Here is a 26,847-nt window from a genome sequence, read left to right as displayed (position 1 = left end):
AACCCCAGCCCACTTGTTTAGCAAAGAATAACAACTGCACACCATGATTTCAAAGAGCTTCAAGTCCCCTTAGGAGGCTGTAGACAGGCAACATAATACATTTTAATAATTCAGAGCTCAGAGTGCAGGGGACCCACGTAGGAGGGGCACCAAACCTAGTTTGAGGGCATCCTGGCAGATCTACCAATGATTTCTAAAGTTTGAGCAGTAGTGAGTTAGCTAAAGAGTGAGGGTGGTGATGGAGACACAGCTCCAGGTCAGTGAGAACATCTTATCGTGAAAGCTTAGTGCTCTGAGACGGTTGGAGCTTTAGAAAACTGCAGGTCTGCGGTGTATGGGTCTGTAGTAAGAGCAAGCTGGAGAGAAAATGAGGATCCAGGTATATGTGGCCTTGACTGCTATGTTCCTGGTTTTGGAGGTTAGCCTTAGAGCTTTGGGAGCCTCTGAATGGTTTGATGTAGAAAAGTTAACATGATAGAATTCTAGAATTGGAAAACTTACTTTGGTTTGTGATGTGGAAAAAGGATTGAAGCAGTACAAAACTTGAAGTTGGCCAGTGCATTAAAAGTGCTTTTCCTCAGTAAGAAGTGATAGGGGCCTAAAATAAAGTATTAGGATGGAGCAGAGTGGCTGGTGTGGAGTGCCTGGTGGAAGCTGAATTTATAGCTTACATGATCTGGTACACGTCAGGAGTGGGGCAGAGGGAGGAACCACCATTGATGAAATTGCTGCATTTGCTTGTGAATACCTATCAGCATTCCAATTTGGGGGTAAATTCATTAAACTTCTCTGAATTCTTATTGCCCTTTAAGAGAGAATAGTAGGATTATTACATCTCAGAGCAGAGTGTGGTAATTTGAGGTTTGTGGATTATGCAGTGTAGGTTTAAAGTAGTCATTGTTTTTGTCACCCAGTTAGCCAGATTTTACAAACTGCACCCTTGCTTTAGCAGAAAGAGCCAAATAACAACAAAAACTAGCATGAAGGGAATCATTTAAAAAACCAAAAAACCAAAAAATTGAAAAGCTGTGTCCTATAATTACAAAGTACAGTATAGATATCAGTATCCTTTTCTCCTGCTAAACCAAGAAGAACTCTCTTGTTGATGCCTCAAAGGCTCTATATTTTTGAAAAAAGATTCAATTATGTTTGCTATGCTGACAGTAATAATAGAAATGTGTACTAAAGTTTAGAAAGATTTGAAAGTATATTAGTCTATAGACTACGTGTAGTCTGTAGACAACATAGTCGTCTGCTTGACTCGGAGTTGTCTGGAAAACACAGTCAGCTGGAAACTATTTTCCTGAACCCAAGACTGCTGAAAGTGTAGCTCTGCTTTATACACAAATGCAGAATAGTTTGAGGATGCTTTTTGTGTACAGATACGCTTTTACCCATATTATATTGAAGCAATGATTTCCTACCCCCCCAAACAGTTGCTGATTTGTTGTAGAACCAGCCAAGGAAAGTAAACCGTAAGTAGCTTCTTATGTGAATTAGTAGCAGGATTGGCAGCCATTGAGTGTAGAGTTCGGGGTTGAGTGGGTAGGCTATATGTATGTAGCAGGGAGATGTATGGTCTGAATCATTGTAGAAGTAAATAGGGTGTTAGTGTTGTTTTTTAGCATGCAAAACATAGCATCAGTGATAACGAATTGAATTTGCCTTTGTTATAGTTTTTGCTTCCCTTCCCTGCCCTTCTTCCCTTGCTCATTGGCAATAGTGAGTATACAGATCATCTGATCCTGTGGAGTGTTCTAGGGATGCAGGCGCACATTTTTTGTGGTATTGTAATACCAATAATAGTTCTGTGTTGTACGGGTTCAGAGGCTGCATGATGACCACAAGATATACCAACCAAAGACAGGCAGGGAAGAAACAAACTTGGGACTCTTGGGTGGCAGACTGCCATTGCTAAGCATACTGTGTGCCACATATTGTTCCGTTGTACTTTAGCCTTAGCTAATTTCATCTTCTCAATGATCCTATGAAATAGGTATTGTTACTATCTCCATCTTAGAGATGAGGAGACCCAATTCCAGGGAGACACCCTGGGAGGTAACTGGTTTGCTGTCAGAGAGCCAGTGTCGGAGCCCATGCCTTCTGGCTCCAGCACCTGTGTTCTTAGCCATTGGACTTTGGATGCCCCCCAGGTAGGTATCATGGAGTATTAAGAAACAGGTTTGTAGGGGCGCCTGGGTGGCGCAGTCGGTTGGGCGTCCGACTTCAGCCAGGTCACGATCTCGCAGTCCGTGAGTTCGAGCCCCGCGTCAGGCTCTGGGCTGATGGCTCAGAGCCTGGAGCCTGTTTCCGATTCTGTGTCTCCCTCTCTCTCTGCCCCTCCCCCGTTCATGCTCTGTCTCTCTCTGTCCCAAAAATAAATAAATGTTGAAAAAAAAAAAAAATTAAAAAAAAAAAAAAAAAAAAAGAAACAGGTTTGTAGAAGAACCACCCAATTTTTATTAACTCCTTTGGACATTTTTTTTTTTTTTTTTTTTTTTTTAGTGTTTATTATTGAGTGACAGAGACAGAGCATGAACAGGGGAGGCTCTGAGCTGTCAGCACAGAGCCCGACATGGGGCTTGAACTCACAAATTGCTAGATCATGACCCGAGCCGAAGTCGGATGCTCAACCTACTGAACCACCCAGGCACCCCAACTCCTTTGGACATTTTTGTGATCTGGTTATTTAGATATAGCAACATCATCCACTCCTCCCATCGTATTCTTTTGGAAAACATAATTTTTGACTGTTTTGTTCTTCGGTTAGATGATAGAGCTCATTTAATGTAAATTATGCTCAAAGAGAGGAGTAAAAGAAATAGTTACTGGTTCTGGTGGTGTCTTTACTCTTTCTGCATTTCTGGGACTGCTGTTTTGGAATTACACAGCTTAATATTTACCTCATCAGTGTCCCAAGTGCTCAGTAACTTCAGAACCTGAGTGTGGCTTCCTTCAAACTGGGTTTATAGGCTGGGATTAGAGAAAGAACCACAGGGATCATAATCATTTAGGAGAATAGAATCAAATGATATTGTTAGACCATTCCTTTGTCCTTCTTCCTGATTTGAAGCCATCAGGAATATTATTGCTAATGATTTGTTTCATTTAGTTTTATACTTTCTGTGTTTTCTCAATTGTATTAACTTTTGATATAAAAACAGAAATATTCTAAGTTCTTAAAATTGTATAAGGGCATTAATAGCACCAAATTTGTTTTATTCCTTGTGTTGAAATTTTTGTATTTGACTTTTCTTTGATTTTCAGGGGATCATTGTCCCACCTGTGAGAAATTTTCTCTTAATAAATCATAGAATGTTATCGTATAGAACACTTCTTGAATGGAATCTGCTGTCTTAATCCCTGTAATATTTTCACATGTTGTATATCATATAATGCATAGATGTGGGAACTGTCTTAATGTTCTAGGGGTGCCTGGCTGCTTCAGTCAGTAGATCATGTGACTCTTAATGTTGGGGTTTTGAGTTTGTACGCCATGTTGGGTATAGAGATCACTTTAGAATCTTAAAAATAAAATCTTAAAAGGGGGCACCTGGGTGGCTCAGTTGGTTAAGTATCCAATTTCAGCTCAGGTCATGATCTCACAGCTCATGAGTTCTAGCCCTGCGTCTGGCTCTGTGCTGACCTGGAGCCTGCTTCAGATTCTGTGTCTGTTTCTCTCTGCCCCTCCCCCACTTGTGCTCTGTCTCTCTTTCTCTCTCAAAAATAAATATTAAAAATTTTTTTAAAGAAAACAATATTCTAAAGCAAAGAGTAGAAGCAATTCTTTTTCTTCAAATATTGCCAAGTTGGATTTGTGAAGAAGTAATGATGTTTTGCTTAAAAGGGATTTGTTTTATATAAATAGTGAAGTGTATTTGGTAAAATCAAGTTTAATACTTATTTTACATTTTTATAAATAAAGTTGAATATCTGTTGTTTTCTTCTATATTTCAGTATAATGTGTGGCCCTTCAATTTGAAAAGTTACTGCCATGTAAAATTTGGTCACTTGTTTATTTAGAAAATTTATTTATTTATTTTGAAAGAATGAGAGAACAGGAAGGGCAGAGAGAGAGAATCCCAAGCAGGTTCGACACTGTCAGTGCAGAGCCTGATGTGGGGCTTGAACTCATGAACTGTGAGATCATGACCTGAGTCAAAACCAAGGGTCAACGCTTACCTGACTGAGCCACCAGAGCGCCCTAAAGTCTGATCTTTTAAATTAATGAAACATTTGTTTAAAATTACAGCTTGGGTAGCACTATTTTTTAAAAGTTTTTTTTTTTTTTAAAGAATAGTTTTTGTGAAATGCAAGTTTCAAACATTTGAAGCTGCAGCATGCAGTAAGAAAAGTGCTTGTCTGCGGCGCCTGGGTGGCTCAGTCAGTTGGGCGTCTGACTTCGGCTCATGTCATGATCTCTCAGTTGGTGGGTTCGAGCCCCGTGTCGGGCTCTGTGCTGATAGCTCGGAGCCTGGAGCCTGCTTCAGATTCTGTGCTCTCTCTCTCTCTGCTCCTCCCCCCACTTATGCTGTCTCTCTCTCTCTCTCTCAAAAATAAAATAAAACATGAAAAAAAAGTGCTTGACTGAAGATAAAAAGACAAGGGCACATATTGGGCTTGGTTTTGCCCAGTGGCAGTGGTACTTCACTGAGTGTGCTTTGTGTTAAACTGAAGCAAAACCCTAGCCCATCTGGTTCTTGAGCTCCTGCTCTGAGCTACCAAGTGGTACTTCCCTTGCTGTATATCACTTAGATGTGTCAATTTGAACAAGCCACTACATCTCCTTGGTTAGAAGTTTATTTGCTTCAAACACTGATGCTCTGGAGATGAGCCCTTCTGTTGGTGCTGGCACCTACTGCAACAGGCTGGTTTCTGTGGAAGCTGATGCATAGTTGTTTATTCACTCAACAAATAACGTGTTGATGTATTGACTTGCTGAGCTCTGGGGATTTCTTGAGAGCAAGCAGACCTAGTCATTGCTGTCAGGGAGATTAAGTGATAGGGGCTGTCATAATTGAAGGGCAGAGTGTAATGTTGCACAGCAATGGCACCTAACCTGGTGTAGAAGGGCTGGAGAGGCTTTCTAGGGAAGGTGAGGTTTAGGTGAGATGTGAAGCACGCACCCCTGTGTTTGAGAGAAAGTGGTAGTTTTTCTCTCATCTGGACTATAGCTTCCCAACTAAAGTCCTCACGTCCCTCTTGCCTCTCTCTATTCATGTGTTCATAGTCTTTTTATTCAACAGCTGTTTATCGAATGACTACTATGTGTCAGGCAGTTGTAGGCTTTTAAAATATATCACTGCACCGGTTAGTGATTTCTGCTTTCCTGGAGGTTGTATTTTAATGTGGTAGGGAAATGAAGAGGGTAGACAATACTCAAAATAATGAGCAAATTATAAGTTCAGATTCTTCAGAATGCAGCCATAGTGGGGACTCGGTTTTCTTGCTCTTAGGCTGAAGTTCAGTGTCTTTATTGTGGCCTGTGGCAGCTCCGCTTCCTTGTACAGTTGGCTTACTCTTCAGGCCCCAGCCCCGCTGACTCTGTTCCACCCTTTCTTTCATTTGCAGGTCTCTTTTCATAGTTGCAGTATCTGAGAAGTTTCCAGGAACTCTGTTTTTAAATTAGAGATTCCCTGTTGTCACATGCCCTCTTCACTTCTGCGTAACATGCATCTCAGTAATGATTTCTTAGCCACTGTGTGTCATGTATGGGTCTGTCTTTTCCACTAGACTATAAATTACATGAAGGCTGGCATGGTGCCTTTCTTGTTGCCTTCTGTCGTCAGGGCCTGGTATGGGGCGTATAGTGTAAGAGTTGGATTGGTGGAAGGGGGCGGAAGAGTAGTGGGTTTCTGGATGAGCTGAGGAGGAGGTGTAAAGGCCAGGCAGCTGGAGGAATGCCTGTGTGGGCTTGGGGGTGGGAAGGAAAGCAGAGGTAGGGAGGGACTGTGGACAAGACTGGTGGCGCAGGCAGGCGGGATCAAGTACTGACACAAAGTAAAGGAATTAAAATTTGGTTCTAAGGCAGTGGGGAGTCATGAAAAGTTTAAGCACATTTTGGGAATACTAGTTTGTTGTGATAACATTTAATGTCCTGGAAATCATTAAGTACATTGGATAACACCTTCAAGTGTGGCTGGTTTAATTTTTAAATTGTGAAAGAGGTATGAAGTATGAAATTTTGATCTTACTGGTAATAAAGTTAAACATCTACCTAAGGGTCTGTAGCCATAAGTCAAAGTTGCCTCTTCTCCAACTCTTAATCCTATTTTTGAGCAGTAACTCAAGCTGAGGTGGTTGAATATGTCCATACATGACCTTTGATGAGCATTCCAAGGTATTTTCCTATCTTAATGTGGATAAGGTCATATATATATTATCCTACAACTTGCTTTCCCCCATGGCACACACTATATTTGGCATATTCTTGAAGTGGAAGAGTTACCTTCCTAAACCCTAGTCCTCATTCCCTGGCATAGAGCCAAGGCATTTGGAACTGTGTCCTGAGTCTCAAAAGGTCCTGCTGGAGAGGCCATGCCTTCCACTGGATTTTATACTGTCCTTTTCTGCCACTTGCTTTTTGCCTTCAGTTTTCACCTCACAGACCTGGTTTCTAGAACATAGGAAATGGCTTCCAAATTTGGGGTTTGGTTCATGTTGTTCCTTCTGTCTACACTTCCTTTTCCCTAATCTTCCCATGGCAGCGACTGTTTTCTTCAGGCTTTAGTTTATATTTCACTTCAGAAGGATCCTTTTTTTTTTCTTTTTAATTTATTAAGTAATCTCTACCTCTGAGTTGGGGCTCGAACTCGCAACCCCGAGATCAAGAGTCACACGTTCTACTGACTGAGCCAGCCAGGCACCCCCAGAAGGACCCTTTCTGGGCAGTCTGTCTAAAACATGTTCTCCCTCCCTGTCTCCCTCAGTACTGTTTGTTTCCATGTGCCATTTATTTCAGTTCTCGGTTGGTTTGTTTGCTCTCTTTCAGTTTCCCTTATTAAACAAGTCTGTTAAGTTCTGTGGGTGCAAGAACTATTTCACATAGTATTACATATGGATCAACCTCATCTTTTAAAACTTTTAAAAGACTATGGCATATTCCATTTCATGTATGTATCCTTTTTGGTACCAGTCCCTTTTTGGTACCAGTCCCTTACTGAAAACCTTTAAAATTGTTTTTCTGATTTTCTTATCAAATCACAAGCAACAAATTAAAAATAATTTTATTTATATATCTCTCTGTGTGCATGCATGTGCTTATGTGTATAGGATAGCTTCCTAAAAATGAAATTGCTGGGTTGAGAGATTTAGGTCTTCAAGCTTTATAATATATATAATATGTCCTGAATAAAATATCTTGGGATAAATGAATGACAAGTGAAAAATTTATTTTTAAGGCAGTTTGATTTTACTTGGAAGTGCATTTAGTAACATTTGCTTGTCATAGTAGGAAAAAAAATTTGTTTTTAAGAGTTGTCAGATAAAAATACAGGTTGCCCAGTTAAACCTGAATCTTAGATAATGATTTTTTTAAATGTTTGTTTATTGTTGAGAGAGACTGAGAAACAGCATGAGCAGGGGAGGGGCTGAGAGAGAGAAGGGGACAGAGAATCCCAAGCAGGCTCTGTGCCCTCAGCACAGAGCTGGATGTGGGGCTTGAACTCACAAGTTGTGAGATCATGACCTGTGCTGAAACCAAGAGTCAGACACTTAACCAACACTCAGGTGCCCTGATAATGATTTTTTTTTTAAGGTCCCAAATATTGCATAACACATCATGGTAAGGAAATGTAACATACTGATTAAGTTAAAAGACAGGATTGTTTTGTGGTTATTTATAGAAATGTTGGATTTGTGACAGTCAAAATTTTTGTAAGTTGTGCTTTGTGTAAATAGATATCTCTTTATATACACACATCTACAATGTGTACATAATAAATATCACTAATGAATTCTGTGCATTATCTTTTAACATTTGCCTGTTTGTCAGTTCTCTCAAGATAACAGACTTTTGAGACAGCAGTTTATCTTCTCTCAGAATATCTTTTGCAAATATACTACTACACATTTGAAAGAAAAGACATGTTAAAAGTTTCCTTCTAGGCTTCTTATAATCCAGTCTCCATCAGCCAGCACTCTTCCTGTATTTTGTTCGCGAGGCACTAATTGTCCGCATTTGGCAGCTTTAACACTTCCTGACAGAGAGGCTATTAAGGGGAAGTATTCTCCAATAACTGTCACTGGCTTGAACAAAGAACCTCCAAACTCAATGTGTGGAAACCACTAACATTCTTAAATGACCCTTTTCATGGATTTTTATCCCTTTAAGCTAAAATTTGGAGAATGTAGGGTCAGTGAAAACAGCAAGGTGTAATAAAGCAGTAAACCTTGATTTTTTGGGGGAGAGTAGAGTGGGAGGTATAGATTTATCTCTGACTTGCAAACAATTGTTATTTGGAAAATCTCATTAGCAGATGTGACTGCTTGGAGTAAAAAAAAAAAAAAAAGAGAGAGAGAGACTTAAAACTGATGTTGCTTTCAGGACCGCTTTGAACTTAACAAGCACCTATTTGTGGAGCAGACTGGCTAATGAAAGGAAATTAAATTTTTCTGACAACTTCCCCTGCCAACCTCCTTATTCAGGGGATGTTATTAGGTACTGAAGACTTTTAAGGAAGATTTTTTTTTTTTTTTATTAGACATAAATGAAGCAGTTATAAACATCCCCCGCCCCTCCTTTTGGGGGAGAATTCTGACATGGTTACTCTACACCTTTAGATTACTAGCTTAAAAGCTTAAAAAATACCAGCCTTCACTTTAATATTTTAAAGTTATTTTTGAAAACTTCAGGCATTCTCACTACCTAATGGTTTCAAAACATTACTGTTATTCCTTGTGATTAGTTTACATCACTGAATTGTAAAGAAAAGTCATATTTACTAGGGAGGCTTAGATGTAACACCTTCTTTTCAGCTGTCTTTTTATTTTTCCATGGGGAGATGTATCAGGAGTGTCCTGTGCTGGGCGTGTTAGGTGAAAGTTAATGATCAATGAAATGGTTTAGATTCAAGGGAAATTTTTTTCCTTTCAGTTGCATTGGTTGGTATTTGGCAATAATTCTTACATGCATCAACTCTTACCTTGTACTGTTTTGGGAGGCATTTGCTTTCCTTGGCTTTTTTGAAGTTTTCCCCCACAAGTTGGTTCATGGAATTTAAAGTTTTAAATTACTTGTCTTAATAAGATATAAAGATAAAATATGTACCTAACAAAATAATGAAATAAAAAAGAAAAAGTAATGGAAACTACTAAAGGAATTTTTGGGGAGACAGTTGACAATTCCTGGAGATATTGGAAATTTACTTTTTTTATTTCTGGAAAATCTTGAGCCTCTCTGAAACAATAGAGAATCAACTCCCCCTGCTGACAGAATCCAGGAAAACATGACATGTAAATATCAGAGGACAGGAACAAGCTGGTTGTAGACAAGCTTTAATGATCTGATTTATGATTCAGTATTGATTGTAAACATCTAAATTCTGCTGTTAAATTCCAGCAACTGCACCAAATCATTTGGCAATTCTGGTAGTGCTTCCTGCCAGCTCATTTCAAACTGCTTTGAGTTTCTTAATATAATAATGATGAGGTAGAATTTACATTCCACTTATGGTATTAATTTTACATTTCTCTGAAAGAAAAGAGTTAGAAGGTTGTAAAATTGAACATTAAATGAATCAGAGGAGACAGTAGTGCAATATATGACTGCCCTAAAGACATTGTGCAATGGCTGATGGGATTAATGTTGGCTCTCATTTCCTGCTTTTACAGGATGCAGATGAAGCTGTCAGAATTGCAAGGGAAATTGGTAAGTTCTTAAATTAACTTTGCTAGAGTTTCTGTGTCTTTCAGCAGATACGGTTGAGTAAACATGTAATAAGTAACCCCATAGAGCAAATAATATTTTAATACATTTAGGATTCTGATTACTTGTCCCTTTGGAAGAATTTATCTGCTGAATTAGCATATTATTAAAGTGAACTTTAAAGAGTAATTTGACTTTTTAATTACAGCTCTTTTGTAAGTTGAAATCACTGGCTAATTAAAAGAAGGAATTGTCTTAACTCTTGAGATTGGATATAATGTAAATTTTATGTATTTAGCTGAATACAACCTATTAAAGTTGAAGACATAGATGATTAAAATGAAGATTTCACATTTGACAAGGCTCTTCAAGTTTTTACCTTGTCCTAAGATGTTTTAATAATCTTGCTAGGAAACAGAATTTGACAAATCAGAACTGGATATTCTAAATTGGAGTAAACAGTAAACTGAAGGACATTTTAATGACTGTGTTACTTGATTGTTTTAGGTACAATTATACTTAGGGCAGGGCTTATCAACTTCTTATTTAAAAAAATATTCCTTTATTGCTCATGACAACTGTTATATTTTCAGTATCTGCCAATTAAAAAAATAGGTGAGGACAAATTGTTATCATGGATTAGTGGTGGTATCCAGTTACTTTACAGTTGTGTTAATCAAATTAGTATTTGTATACATTTGACAGAACTTTGTAGGTTTGTGAGAGAAATCTGACAATGCTCAGCAGTCAGGAAATCTCACCTTCTTAGCATTCCTACACGGATGGGGCCAAACTTTTCAGCATCCCGCATTAACATTTCTTTGGTCCTGTTTTGTCATTAAGATCCACTGTTTGGAATTGTTTTATCCACTGGGAGAACATTTGATTTGGCAACATTTACAGAGTTGTGATACATGGTATATACATCTTATTTCTGAAAGTAATCGATTGCATTAGTAAATACATTCTTTACAATTGGCTCAGGCTAGCTGAACAGTTCTTTAGTGATCTGGAAAGTTGTTGGCTTGTTGTGTCCCTGTTTCTGGTTGGGTCTGGCTAAATTATTTTGGTTTGGCTCATGGTTAACTGTGTTTCATTGTTTATTTGTTTTGCAAACATGGCTGCTACTGATACAGATTTGGATTTAAGACCCAGTCTTAGAAAATCTTATTTTATCTGACTATAACATCTCTTCCTTAATCATTTCTTCTGACACATCAACATTTTCAAAAAAACATTTCAGTACTTCACAGGAAGATTTGCTGGATTGCTGAATAAGTTGGACTGCATGGAACTGATTCGTGGTTTATTTCTTTGAGAAAATCAAAAGCGTCTCTCTGAAGTTTGAAATCACTGTCATTCCTCACAGCCTAAGAGGCAGGTAGCATATACCTGCTGGCTTTTGAGGAGACTTTCTTCTAAAGTAATTTCACTTCATTCTACTGTATACGTGTAGATTTAAGAAGTCATCTTTCTAGTTTAGGTGGTATTGTTATTAACTACAGAATAAGATAGAATAGTACTGTTAACACAATAGTATCTACATAAAAAGGACAGAATATTTGGATAAATTTAGAGAAATGAAAGGGATTGGAAGAAAATCTTGAATTATATTGGCATGCTTTATTTCGAATTATGAATCTTCACCTCTTAAGCATTTCCTTTGTGTAAATGGCAGGCTGCAAATGGCTTTGCTTGCTTTTTCATGTCTTGTCCTTTATGTTTTCTTTCTTTTTTCCCCCCAAATAATCTGTGACCTTTAAAATAATCAGTTAATCATAGTGGGACTCTGAACAGTTCTCATCACCTGGCTTTCCTCAGTATTTTAATGCTGTGCTTTGCTCCCCTTTGAGCTAAGGAGTTACCGAATTCCATTGCAGGCTCTTTTCTTTATATTTAGGCGCAACCTTTATGACTTCTTCCTCTTTCCTATCTTCTCATTCTTCTCCAGTTATACCTTCTCATTTGTGAAATAAATGATCGTAATCATGGCTGTGAAGTCTAACACTGCTAGTGTTTTGCTTATGCTGAAAGAAAGGGAAGCCATAAAATTTGAGGTGAAATAAAACATAATAAAGAACCAGGGTCATCAGCCTATTATAAAGCTCTTGGAATTTCCCTGAAACCCCCCCTGAATCACCACAGAAACCTCCCATAAAACTGTTTCCCTGAAGTGCCAGCTTCTAAAATAAATGAAATGAAATTAAATATTATTCCACTCTCAGTATTCTGTATTCTTTGGTGATTCATCAGTTTTGTTTTCTACTCATTTTATTGAGATCTATCACACTTTAACTACATTATGATTTTGATGGGCTTTGGTGAATTCATTTAAGAGTTGAATTAAACATTGATTCCACAGGAAAATATGCTCCTAGTTCTAAACAACTGAACTATAATCAAACCTTTGAAACTGTCTATTTATGGGTAGCAGATTGACGATGTCATATATACCTATTGACATATTTTTCTGCTTTCCTTCTTTCTGTGTTACCTGGAGAAAATTAAATTGGGCTTTTCTGTGATTCCCTCCTCTCTCGAGTCTTCTCTCCTGGAAACAGGAATCTGTGAGGCCAAAGGAGGAAGCTAACTGCCTTGAGCATTGATGAATTAGGTGTCTTTTACATAATAGTAGCTCTTGTTTATGGAGCATTTTTTCCATGTTGCAGGCACTTTGTGAATGTTATTTCTAATGCTAATTCCTGGGTTAATTATTTTCATTTACATTTAAGAAACTGAGGATTAGAAATGGTAAGTAATTTGCTCAAGGTCACAGAGCTACTGAGTGGTGGGCCTGCTTTTAAATATAGGTTCATTTAGCTCCAAAGACTATCGATTTTTCATTATACTTTTGCTAAACTAATGCGATTAGAGGATGAGAGCTAACATTTCAGTCACCACTTGCTGTAAAATACTGTGAGTCACTTAAGCATGTTATATGTGGCATTAAAGAAACAGCTTCGTATCGTCGACAGGGTGAGAGACCATTAGGGCTTAATATGTTACCTCTGTGTACTTGATTTTTGGTCTGCCTTGTCTCCTTCATTCTCACTCCTGATGTTTTCCTTTGACCTCTCTAAGTTTACAGATACAGGGCTATTGATCCCCAGTTTATCTTTAACCCCAGAGATAGACAACAGTAATCAGTAAGACTGATTTGCATTAAAGTTTGATCTTTTTTTACTGGATCAAAGGTCCTTAATACAATCAAGCTGAATTGATTGGTGAAAGGAAAAGAAATTGTAAATCTGAAACCTGTCATTTAACCTGCCCTTTAACTTCCAGATTGTTCTGATTCTTTTCTTTGGCACGTCTTTCTCAACAATTGCAGATCATGTCCGATTTAAATAAATGTTTTCTGATCCCCAGATTCACCATCCTCTAAGCCTGCTTCGTCCACAGTTTCTGCATCTCAGTACATGTCACTCCCATTTACTCAGTGGCTAAAGCTAAAACCCAAGATCTATCCTGGTGCCATTGCCCTGTCATCCTAATGTCAATATATCAATAGATACTGTCAGTCCTTCATTCAAAATACCTCCTGTGTTCACTACTCACTATCTGTACGACTAGTACCCTCTCCCAAACTACCATTGTCCTCTCTGGGACTGTGACAATAGTTTCTCTGCTTCTTTTCTTAAACACTTCAAAGCCATTCTTCACATAACAGTTAGTGTGATATTTGAAAACTCTAAATAACAAGGACACGCCCCCATCTCATCCCACTCCGTATCTGCTTGAAGCCCTCTAATGGCATTTCCTTGCACTTACATAAAATCAAAATTCCTTAGCCTGACTAACCCCAAATGATTTGGCACCTGCTTTCTCTCCAATCACATTTTATACTACTCCCCGCCTTGCCTGCTATACTTTAGTTACACTGGCTTTCTTGAACACCTCAAACTTCAGCCAACATCTGTTGTTGCCTGAGTTGTTAATTTTAGCCATTCTGACAGGTGTGTGGAGTTCTCACCAATAAAGTTGAACAATGTGCCTTCCAGTTAAAAAAAAAATTCTTGATTTGTAGAAAGTTTGCTGATTTCCATGATGTCACTACTTCTACCATAGCCAATTTCAAGTTACCAATGAGACGTTATTACTTATTTTGAGAGGAAGAGAGAGAACGTGCATGTGTGGAAAAGGGGCAGAGGGAGAGGAAAAATCCTAAGCAGACTCCGTATTGTCAGCGTGGAGCCCAACATGTGCCTTGACCTCATGAACCGTGAGATCGTGACCTGAGCCAAAATCAGGAGTTGGACACTTAACGGACTGAGCCACTCAGGCGCCCCACCAGTGAGACATTATTGAACGTGGAACTTGGAGAAGTGCAGTAGCATGCCATTTTATAGTATTTCCACCATGCCAACACAATAACATCAAGAACATAGATATAGCCAAGTGTAGGAAAATAATTAGACAGTGGTGCATTTTGAGTATTTATTACCAAGTTTCCTGAAAATTTAGCAGTTGGCTCTTCGGAGCTAATAAAAGCCAATTCTAACACATGGCTGGTTCTAGCCAGTTGCTATAGACAGAATGTTTGTGTCCTCTCAAAATTCATGTGTGGAAATCTAATCCTCAATGTGATGGTATTTAGAGGTGGGGTCTTTGGGAGGTGATCAGGTCATCAGGACAGAGCCATGTGCTCTGATGAGTGGGATTAGCATCCTTATAAAACAGACCCCAGAAAAAGATATTTGCAAATGACGTATCTGGATACAGGGTTAGTATCCCAAGTCTATAAAGAACTTAACCAAACTCAACACCAGAAAAACAAATAATCCAGTGAAGAAATGGGCAGAAGACATGAATAGACAATTTTCCAAAGAAGACATATGGATGGCCGACAGACACATGAAAAGATGCTCAACATCACTCATCATCAGGGAAATACAAATCAGAGCCACACTGAGATATCACCTCACATGGGTCAGAGTGGCTAAAATGAACAAATCAGGAAACTACAGCTGCTGGCGAGGATGTGGAGAAACGGGAACCTTCCTGCACTGTTGGTGGGAATACAACTGGTGCAGCCACTCTGGAAAACAGTGTGGAGGTTTCACAAAAAATAGTACTACACTCTGACCCAGCAATAGCACTACTAGGAGTTTACCCAGGGGATACAGGAGAACTGATGCATAGGGGCACATGTACCCCAGTGTTTATAGCAGCACTTTCTTTCAACAATAGCCAAATTATGGAAACAGCCTAAATGTCCATCAACTCATGAGTGGATAAAGAAGATGTGGTTTATATATACAATGGAATACTACTTGGCAGTGAGAAAGAAAAATCCTGCCATTTGCAGCAACGTGGATGGAACTGGAAGGTATTATGCTGAGTAAAATAAGTCATTCAGAGAAGGGCAGAATCATATGTTTTCACTCATATGTGGATCTTGAGAAACTTAACAGAAGACCATGGGGGAAGGGAAAGGGAAAAAGTAGTTACAGAGAGGGAGGGAGGGCAAACCACAAGAGACTCTTAAATACAGAGAGCAAACTGAGGGTGGATGGGGGAGTGGGGGAGAGGCAAAAGTGGGTTATGGGCATTGAGGAGGGCACTTGTTGGGATGAGCACTGGGTGTTGTGTGTAAGCCAATTTGACAATAGATTATATTTTTAAAAATTCCATGAAAAAAAAAAAAATAGACCCCAGAGAGCTCCCTTGCCTTTTTCACCATGTGAGGACTCTTGGCTGTTTATGAAACAAGAAGTAGGTTCTTACCAGACGCTGAATCTGTTAGCAACTTAATCTTCTATTTCTCAGCCTCTAAAACTATGAGAAATAAATGTTTGTTGTTTAAGTCAAAACAACAACAACAACAACAAAAAGAACATCTACAGAGAGGATCAGTAAGGAAATACAGATCTTGAACAACACTATAAAGCAATTAGGCCTTATATATATAGAATACTTTGCACAACATTAGAAAAATACACATTTTCCTCAAGTATTTATTAAAAGGAGGCATGAAGGACTGAATGATTGGGTTATAAAACATTTTTTAAGGAAAGGATAAAATAATATCAAACCAAACAGTATCTCATAAAGTGTGTTCTTTGTCCTGCAATGTTCTCAGGACTTATTTCAATATGGAAATATCTCCTTGCCGCTTTTATTGAAGTATATTGATGGATTGCTTTTCTCTTAAAATAGCATGGGATTCCCTGCATTAAACAGATTCTATTTATCTTTGCAAATGGTGGTTTTATGTTCATTTAGTTACTGTTTTGTAATAAAGTTGACCATGTGAGTTAGTTTTCCTTGCATTTCTAGTACTTAAGACAATGCTTATCACATAGTATATATTCAGCAAGTGGTTATTCAGTGAATGAATACAAATAGAAATGTGTATATCAGTATACAAATGAATTAAGTAATCATACATTAAATTTTTTTTCACAATATTTATAGACCATAATTTGACAGAGATTTTCTCACTTCCTCCCCCCCTTTCCTAATCTTGAATTTTGTAATGGAGATACCTGGGAAGAACTGGAACATTAAGTAAACCATGATAAAGTGTCAGCAAATAGATAATTAAAAAGTAATCTAAGATTATTCAAGTAAATTTAGTATGTGCTTGTTAACAACTGCTCATCAATTCTCGAAGGTTGTCCTTGGATTCATTAGGCTGGGATAATGGCAGTTTTAGGAATCTAAGATTCAGATGTATGAGATTATGTGACTGATCCTTATTGCCTTCTCACTTCTCTCTGATGGTGACATCTTATGTTCTTAGCAAGATAGGCTCTCCCGTGTGTGCGTGCATGTGTGTGTGCTTGTTTTTCTTTAAGATTTTTATTCTAAGTAATTTCTGCACCCAATGTGGGGCTTGAACTTACAACCCCTAGATCAAGAGCTGCACGTTCTACCGAGAGAGCCAGCCAGGTGCCCCCTTCCATTGGTTTCTTTTTGATATTAGTCTTCAGACTGCCATGGCCTCTGGCTCTGGTTAGTGGGGGTGGTCTTGCTTTCTTCTCTGTTCTGGCTCTTTTCCCCTGCCTGTACCTCCCATCTTCCTTTTGACATATCATTACATAAAAAGTTGCTTGTGGTTTTTTTTTTTTTTTTTTTTAACATAAGAACAAATTGTGTTAAGAGGGATAAAAATACTTGGCTAAGGCCCCAAATCTTTTATTTCCTCTATTTCATGCTGTTTATTTCACACATGGTATACGGCTGTGTGGTTGAAGATATATTGAAGAAACCTTTGAAGAACTATTACAGTTTGTATACCTTCTTCTCAATCTCACATTCTGTTAATTTATTTTCCAAATAGGTCCACAATAGAAGATATGATTAATATGCTAAGGAGATTTAGTAAGAAATGCCTAAGGAAAAAGTTAGGTTGAAGAGAATGGTGTTCTTTGTGAAATCCGTTAAAAAGTGAGGATTTTTTACCTTGCTCTTTTCCCATCATTGAAGTAATGTGGTCATTCGAGGTCAGAATGATAATCCCTGGGAGATGGGGGAACGAGAGTCCTATGTCCCCTTTCTTCATTTCCCACCGTCACTTAGGGTACTTCTGTTTTCTTTTATTACTCCAGCATACACGTTTTGGTTTTAGCGTGATTTCACAAGTTCTCACTGTGTATTTTTTCCATATTCTTTCCCATTGCCTCTCTTTTGCTTTTCTCAGTTCTTCCTCATCTTCTGTTTTTCTTGCATACCTTTTCTTTTTTCTGTTCTTCTGTTACACAAGAGGCTGTGTTTGATGTTCCAACAGTAATGTGAAAACATTGAGCCTTTGGTTTTTGTTTGGAAACTTGCTGTGTGTGAACCCCTTTTGCTCTAATCTATCAATACATTAAATGTGCTCTATTTTTGTTCCTAGAGCAGAGCTAGGGATCTAATTTTTTATTTGCCTGAGTAGAGGTAAATAGGTAGACAAGATCAGTTTTTCTAAAAAGGATAATTGCTTTTCCTTGCCAAATCAAAACAAGTCATGTTATGTTTTGGTTTACTTTAGCTTATAACATGTCTTGATTATATCTTTATGTGTGCAGTATTGGTTCATTCTTATTTAAACTAAATATATTTCTGTAGTTATTTGTGTTGTGTGTGTATGGACAACGTAGGAAGGGCAAACCATCCTGTGCCCTTTTCACACTTTTTAAAAAAAAAAATTTTTTTTTTTTTTTTACTGTTTATTTATTTTTGAGACAGAGAGAGACAGAGCATGAACAGGGGAGGGTCAGAGAGAGGGAGACACAGAACTGAAACAGGCTCCAGGCTCCGAGCTGTCAGCACAGAGCCCGACGCGGGGCTTGAACTCACAGATCGCGAGATCACGACCTGAGCCGAAGTCGGCCGCCCAACCGACTGAGCCACCCAGGCGCCCCCCTTTTCACACTTTTTAAAAATTTTCCATTGGGAAAAATAAAGTGATAATAAGGATCACTTACAGTATCTTTTTAGAGAATATATATATTATATATCTGCAGTGGTAGTGGAGATATGAGTCATTCATAGTTGGACTGCAATACATAACATGTTTACATTCCAGTTACTGGATGATGATAAATCCCAGATAGTATTCGATGCAAATATGTATCACCTCAGTCTAAATGTGTTAACCCAAAGTGTATGGCAAAACTAAGTTGATAATGCTAAAACTAACTATTACTGATTTGGAAATAAAAGAAAGTAGAAAGTGTTATGACCAAGTATACACAACATGAGTAATGCATTGATAATGGAATTCATTACCTCAAATTGCTTGAACTTAAACTACCTCTGTTTGTATATACAATAGGAGCTTTTCAGTGTAGCCAAGTGTTGTGTGACAGCCACATTTCCCAGCAGATTCTGAATTGTACTTTCTCAGAAAGCTCTAGTAATATGCTGGTTTTTATTCAAGTCCATATAGTTGTCATTAGTTCATAAGCTCTCTAGTATTCCACATATTTATTGTCTTCTCTTGTGATCTTAAGCAACAAAGACTATTTCTTTGTCCTGTGTGTTTGCTTCCCAGCAGTCATGTTGTGGGAGCCAGCCTTGTTCTGTGCCAGCCTTGTTCAGGGAGTAAGAGGGCTCATGGAAGTTCTGCCATGTGCAGTGTCATGTATCACAGAGGCAGGAAGTGGAGAGGTTTCAGTTTCGATATCAGCAATGAGGCTTTTCCCATGATTCACTGTTCACTATTCTATTTCATTTTGTGGTTTTGCTCTTTGTGCATGATAGTCATTATCTCCCAAATCTTGAATTTATCAGCTTCTCTCCATTTCTCGGCTCCTTTTTCTGCTTAAGCTCCTGTCACCTCTTGCTCTGATCACTGTAATAGCCTTTCAGATGTATTCCTTTGTAATAGGTGGAATTCCTTTGGAAACAGATTCTGGAAGTTTATTGCAGAAATACACTTGGGACCAGTATATGTGAAGGAGTGAAAGACTCCGGACTGAAAGAGGAGTTGAGTTGAGATGCAGACTCAACAAAGGACTTAGCTGACCCTACAGAGAGTTCTGAATATTGAGTTGGTTTTTTATAACTGTTTCAATGACATTGAGCCTTTGTACACCGGTGTCAGCTCACCATTGGGTGTGGGCTGTCCCTAAGATTGAGCAGAAAGCTGAGGACAAGTCAGCTGTTGGTTGCCAATAATATTTCCAGCAGCTGGCAGAATGGCCTAAAGTGATGATCTGAATTGGAAACCCTATTTCACAGTTTTGATATGTATTTTTCGTAATTGTTCATATCTGGGTATTTTCAGATTTCTGTCTCTCTGTTTCTCTCTCTTCTCTCTCCTTTTGTCTTTTTTTCCTTTTCTTGTCTTTTTCTTTTCTCTTTTTCTTTTTTCTTTTCTATTTCTATACCCAACATGGGGCTCAAACCCACAACCCTGAGATCAGGAATTGAATGCTCTCCTGAGTGAGCCAGCCAGGCGCCCCAGATTTCTATTATGGTTTTTGACTGTGTTTTTTAAGAATGCATTTTAAAATAACTGAAAATTTTCTACTTTTTGTATTATTGATTTCTTTTTTTTTTTTTTAATGTTTACTTATTTTTGAGAGAGAGTGAGTGAGTGAACATGAACAGGGGAGAGGCAGAGAGAAAGGGAGAGAGAGAAAATCCTAAGGAGCCTCATGCAGAGGTAGATCCCGTGAACTGTGAGATTATGACCTGAGCCGAAATCAGGAGTCGAACAGTTAACTGACTGAGCCACCCAGGCACTGCTTATTTTATTGATTTCTAACTTAATTGCTTTCTGTTAAATGAATGTGATCTTTTTTATTTAGAATCTTATTTGATAAGAATTACCTTATGGCCAAGGCATAAGTCACTTTACATCTTACATCCGTGCCTGAAAATAATGTATATTCTCAAATTATGCTGTATTTTATAGATAACCAGTAGGTCAGCACTACCTGTTAGGATGTTCAAATATTCTAGTGATGTTTTGATTATATGATCAATTTGTAAAAGAGTGGATTTTTCAGTTTTTCCTTGCTTGTTAAGGTTTTGCCTCTGTATATTCTTAAGATAAGTTAATAAGTAATATAACAGCATAACATGTATCTTCTTGGCTAATTTTACTTCTTAGCGAAGTGTAGTGACTTTTTGGCTTTTAAATCTGATTTTATGTGATTATAATATGTCTAAGCCACCTTATTTTGGTCTTTTCTTTGTATGTTCCTCCAACTTTTCAATCAACCAGTGAACCATTGTTTTAGGTGTATCTCTTGAAAGTATATAGACTGATGTTTGTTTTGTTTCTATTCAGATTAGCAGTGTCCTTTTTTTTTTTTAATGTTTGTTTATTTTTGAGAGAGAGAGAGAGCGCGAGCACACTTGTGCACAAGTTGGGGAGGGGCAGAGAGAGAGGGAGAGAGAGAATCCCAAGTAGGCCCTGTGCTTTTAGCATGGAGCCCAATGCAGGGCTCAGTCTCATGAACTGTAAGATGATGAACTAAGCTGAAATCAAGAGTTGAATGCCCAACCCACTGAACCACGCAGGTGCCCCTATTTTGTGTTCTTTCTTGAAAGATGTTTTGCCACATGTGCAAATCTAGACTGATAGAGGTTTTCTGTCAGCATAGTGCTGAAATGGTTGTGCTGTGTTCTGTAGCTGTTGAAGAGATAGCTCTAATTTTTGTTACTTGATGGCGATCTGTTCTTTTTGTCTGCTTCCTAAAATCGTTTTTATTGATGTACATTTTATGAAGAATAGAGCCTAGCTATTTTAAGTGTATACCTTAGTGAATTTTAATAAATGCAGCCAAAATTAAGATCTAGAACATTGTTATCCTTTTTGAAAATGTCCCTTCCTCCATTTTACATTTCCACAAAAGTGTTTGAGAGTTCCAGTTATTCCAGAAAAACTCTTAACATTGCCTGTCTTTTTAACTTTAGTTATTCTGATGGATGTGTAAGTTTTATTTCAGTGTGATTATAATTATATTTCCTTAATACCTAATACATAATATGAGTATATTTTCGCATGCCTAATGCTTTCACATTCATTAATCTTCTTTTGTGAACTGTCTTTTCAAATGTTTGTCCCCCTTTAAATGATTAATAGACTTAATTATTTTTTAAGCACCATTTTAGATTTGCAGAATAATTGAACACATCGTTAAGTACATGCAGTTCTATATACATCCCCACCCCCAGCACACTGCAGTTTCCCCAATTGTTAATACTTGGTGTTAGTGTGGTGCATTTGTTACAATTAACAAACCAACCTTGATACATTATTAACTACAGTCCACAGTTTACAGTAAGGTTCCCTGTTTGCATTGTGTAGTTCTATGTGTTTTGACAAATGCATAATGACTCGATTCTACCGTTATAGTTTCATACAAAATAGTTTCCCTTGTGCTTCATGTTTTCAACCCTCCTCTCCCTACCCCTGCAACCCTTGGGAAACACTGCTTACTACCTCTATGCTTTTGCCTTTTCCAGAGTGTCATATAGTTGGAATCATACAGTATGTAGCCTTTTCAGATGGGCTTTTTTTTTCACTTAGCTGTATGTATGTAAAAGTTCCTCCATGTCTTTTTGTGGCTTGATAGCTCATTTCTTCTAATTATTGAATAATATTCTATTGTATGGATATACAACAGATTGTTTATCCATTCACGTTTTGAAAGAGATCTTGGTTGTTTCCAGTTTTTGGCAATTGTGGACAAAGTTTTTGTATGCGGGTTTTTGTGTGGACATGAATTTTCAACTTAGTTGGGTATATACCCAGGACTCTGACTACTGGGTTGTAGGGTAAGATTATTTTACATGCACACCAGCAGTGAATATGCATTCCTGTTGCTCTCCTGTTGCTTTACATCCCAGATAGCTTTTGATATTGTGCATGTTTTTGTTATTAGCCATTCTAATGGAATATAGTAGTATCTCGTTTTAATTTGCATTTCCCTGAATGCAAAGATGTGAGCGTCTTTTTCTATGTTTGCCATCTTTACATTCTTCTTTATAGAGGTGTGTCTTCAAATCTTTTACTGATTTTTTTTTTTTTTTAAGAGAGAAAGAGAGAGTGCGAACTGGGGAGAGGGATAGAGTGGGGGAGAGAGAGAATCTCAAGCAGGCTGCATGCTCAGCACAGAGCCCAATGTGGGGCTTGATGCCATCACCCTGGGATCGTGACCTGAGCCGAAATGAAGAGTTGGACGCTCGACTGACTGAGCCACCCACGCACCTCTTTTGCTGATTTTACATTGGGTTTTCTTACTGTTGGGTTTTAAGAACTCTATTTTAGATACAAGTTCTTTATCAGATACATGTTTTGAACATATTTATCAATGTTTTTCTCTGATGGATTGTGCTTTGGATGTTGTATCTCATTGTAACTCATGTAACTCATTGTCGGGTGCCAGGGTGGCCCAGTCGGTTAAGTGTCTGACTTTGGTTCAGGTCATGATCTTATGGTTTGTGAGTTTGAGCCCCGTGTTGGGCTCTGTGCTGACAGCTCAGAGCCTGGGGCCTGCTTTGGATTCTGTGTCTCCCTCTCTCAGTGCCCCTCCCTGCTCATGCTCTGTCTCTTTCTGTCTCTCAAAAATGAATAAACATTGAAAAAAATTTTTTTTTATTTTAAAAACTCATTGTCAAACCCAGGGTCATCTAGAACATCTAGGTCATTCTTTGGTTGTTTCTGTATTCAGGTCTAAGACCCACTTTGAGTTACCTTTTAAGGATTGTGTCTAGATTAGTTTTTTGTGTGTGTATGGATGTCCAGTTCTAGCACTATTTGTTGAAGAGACTTTCCTTTGTTGAATTGCTATTGCTTTTGCTTCTTTGCCAGAGATCAGTTGACTCTATTCACGTGTGTCTGTTTTTGGTCTCTTTATTCTATTCCATTGATTAATTTGTTCTTTTACCAATACCATGCTGACTATAGCTTTATAAGAAGTCTTGAAGTTGGGTAGTGTCAATCTTTGTCTTTTAAATAACTTAAAAAAATTATTTTCAAGAGTACAAGCAGGGGACGGGGAGGGGGGAGAGAGAGAGAGAGAGAGAGAGAGAATGAGAATGAATCTCAAGTAGGCTCCACAGTCTGTGCAGAGCCTGATGCAGAGTTCAACCCCATGACGCTGGGTCATGAAATGGGCTGAAATCAAGAGTTGGACGCTCAACCAACTGGGCCATCTAGTCGGCCCTATATCAATATTTTGAAATTGTTATTTTCCTTTACTGTTAGTGATTCTGGGCCTTTTGTTTTCTGTATAAATATTAAAATCAGTTTGTTGATATCCACAAAATAACTTGCTGGGATTTTGTTTGGGATTTATTGCATCTGTAGATCAGGTTGAGGAGAATTGGTATCTTAACAATATTGTCTTCCTATTCATACACATGAATATTTCTCCATTTATTTAAATCTTCCTTAATTTTATTTGAACTTTGTAGCTTTCCTCATATAGGTACCATACATTTTTTGTTAGATTTATGCCTAATTTTTTTGGGGGGAGGGTGCTAATGTAAATGGTACTGTGTCTTAAATTTCAAATTCCAAGTTTTCATTAGTGGTACATAGGAGTGTAATCAACTTTTTACATTGACCTTGTATCCTGCAACCTTGTTACAATTCATTTATTAGTTCTAGACATTTTTTGGTTGTTGTGTTGACTCTTGGAGATTTTCTTTATAGACATCCTATTACCTGCTAATGAGTTTTATTTCTTCCCAATGTGTTTACCTTTTTCTTGTCTTATTGCATAAAATAGAACTTGTATAGAATGTTGAATAGGAGTGCTAAGAGGGGACACCCTTACCTTGTTCATGAACTTAAGGGGAAAGCATCTAGGTTCTCATCACTAACTTTAAGGTTAGATGTAGGTTTTTATAGATGTTCTTTATGAAGTTTAAGAACTTCAATTTGTAGCTTGCTGAGCTCAGTGGGTGCTAGATTCTGTCAAATACTTTTTGCATCTGCTCCTATAGTCATATCATATTTTTTCTTCTTTAGCCTGTTGATGTGATGGATTACGTTAATTGATGTTTCGAGTATTGGAATAACCTTGCTTACTAGGAATAAATCCCATGTGGTCATGGTATAATTCTTTTTTATACATTGTTGGATCTTTTCCTTTTAGTTCTTTTATTTTAATTAAAAAAATTAATGTTTGTTTATTTTTGAGAGAGAGAGGGAGAGAGACAGAGTGCAAGTGGGGAGGGACAGAGAGAGAGGGAGACACAGAATCTGAAGCAGGCTCCAGGCTCTGAGCTATTAGCACAGACCCTGACATGGGGCTTGAATCCACAGACCGTGAGATCATGACCTGAGCTGAAGTCAGGCACTCAACTGACAGCCACCCAGGAGCCCCATTTTAACTTTTTGTTTTAAAGTTTAGAGAGAGAGACAGACAGACAGACACATTGTGAGTGGGGGAGGGGCAGAGAGAGAGGGAGACAGAGAATCCCAAGCAGGCTCCACACTGTCAACTCGAAGCCTGACTTAGGACTTGAACTTATGAAACTGTGAGTGCATGACCTGAGCTGAAACCAAGAGTCTGACGCTCAACTAACTGAGCCACCTAGGTGCTCCCCAAATTTTAATTTTTAATAATCTTTAAAAATTTCTCCCAACATGATTCTGTTTTCCTTTTAGAAAAAAAATTAATTGGAGTGTAGTTGATGACTTTTTCTTTAAATCCTTTTCCATACTTACAATGTTTCTAATAGCTATAATTTGTAATAGCTGTTGTATGTTTTTCAGTTTGGGGCTTCTTTTCTTTTGACTGTTTTCCTCATGAGGTGATTGCATTTTCTCTCTCTCTCTCTCTTTTTCTTTTGTTTTTTGTTTTTGTTTTTAAGTACTCTCTACACCCAGCACGGGGCTCAAACTCACAACCCCAAGATCAAGACAAGAGTCCCATGCTGTATGGGGCTGGGATAGTCAGGCATCCCTCTTCACGTGTCTCTTAAGTTTTGATTGGATTGTAAACATTGTGAATGTTATATTTTGTGTTTGGATTTTGTTATCTTTGTGTAAAAGCGGTTAAAATTTATTTTGTTTGATAGGTCAGTTAATTGATGTTCATATTAATACCTTTTAGGTGCCTTTTTTTTTTTTTTTTATAAGCTTCCTTAACTCAAGTGAAGCATAGCGTTACCTGGTACTGTGATTCAACAAGTTTCTGTTAAGCCATCTTGTACCTTCCACTCTTCCTTTCCTTGAATTCATAATTTTAATTTCATTAAACATCTATGGTTTCTTGGTACAACATAAACTCTTAATGTTTTAGGCTGGAGAGAGAGGTGAGAAAAAAAAATAGAGAATTCCAGTGACCACTGTATAGTCCGAGGGGACCAACTATAGTGGCAGAGAGTTGTGTTAGGAGGCTACTACAGGCATCCTATAAAGAGGTAATGGTAGTTTGTATAAGTGTTGTGATCATGGAGATAAAGAATAGTGAAGAAACTGGATTTTTTAGTACTTTGTAACTGTTGCATACTATCCAACAGTTATAGTCCTAGACATATACCTTTTGCACAGGGTTCCAAGCTACAGATACAGAAATACTCATGGGAGCATTGTATGTATAGATCTGAATATCTATTCACTAGAATGAATAATGTGTGCTTATATAGTGAAATATAGTACTAAAATTAAAGGATTTGCAAGTACTGAAATTGTTAATTAATACATTTTATTTAGTAAGTACATTTTGCATTCTCTTCTCCAGGCCCTCTTTTAGTCATTGGAGAAACAACAGTGAGAAGAGGCAAAAATTGTCAGCATTTTTAAAAACTCATTTTGCTATAAGCAGTGTAAAAATTATATAAAGCAAGACTCATTAAAGTTTATTATTACTATTGGGTGGAATATTGTTTGAGTATAGGATATTCACAGTTTCCAAAGGTTGATCTACAGATCGTCTGCTAATTATAAACTGAAAATGGCATATTTTTCATGAGGAAATTTAATGGTCACCATCTTAATCAAGCAATCAAACTTCTTCATCAGGAAATGGACAATTAGACTTTTTTTTTTCTTTCTGATGTGATATAAGAATTAGGGTACAATTTCAGTTATGTAGTATTAACAGATTTTTATTCTGAATCTAATAATGAGACAATCAGGTAAATTGAAATTGTAGGATATTGTTTGCAACAGTAGTTTGGATTTTTCAAAATATCACTTTCATGTAGGATAGCTCCTCCCATAAATATACACACAAACTCCAAATCAAAAAGGTAATAAGTGAACTATTCAAGGAGAGAAAAGGAATCTAACCAATGCAATGTATAATACTTGATTTCCCTGTAATTATAATATACAGCTGTTAGCTGGAGATTTCCTTCCTGGCTGTCTGAGAATCTCCCTGACCCCCACCCCCATTCTTTTGTTCTCTCTTCTGAGGTTCCATTATGAGATTCTATTCTGTCCGTCTGGAGGACTGTCCTATTCTCTGAAATAGCTTTCATTTTCTTTTAATTCTGAACCCTACTTTTAGGAAATAAAGGCCTAATTATAAATGTTTTCCAACTGTTTTTAAAAGAACACCCCCCCCCCCATCATATGTTCT

The 26,847-nt window shown here is 37.8% G+C and overlaps 1 protein-coding gene across 6 annotated transcripts in view; it reads left to right on the top strand.

Annotated features, from left to right (window-relative positions):
• The window catches only part of PCCA (propionyl-CoA carboxylase subunit alpha), a 413,570-nt gene that overhangs the window by 125,074 nt on the left and 261,649 nt on the right, over window positions 1-26,847 (top strand). For all 6 annotated transcript variants that reach the window (XM_053890918.1, XM_019443967.2, XM_019443966.2 and 3 more), the window contains one exon: window positions 9,832-9,868. In XM_053890918.1, the coding sequence (XP_053746893.1) occupies window positions 9,832-9,868 (37 nt within the window). The remainder of the gene's footprint in view (window positions 1-9,831; window positions 9,869-26,847) is intronic.

The sequence above is a fragment of the Panthera pardus genome, unplaced genomic scaffold (assembly GCF_024362965.1).
Source record: "Panthera pardus isolate Hobbes unplaced genomic scaffold, ASM2436296v1 HiC_scaffold_1, whole genome shotgun sequence".
Lineage (NCBI taxonomy): Eukaryota > Metazoa > Chordata > Mammalia > Carnivora > Felidae > Panthera > Panthera pardus.
Note: the sequence above shows the minus strand (reverse complement) of the source record. Positions and strands in the feature narration are given on the sequence as shown.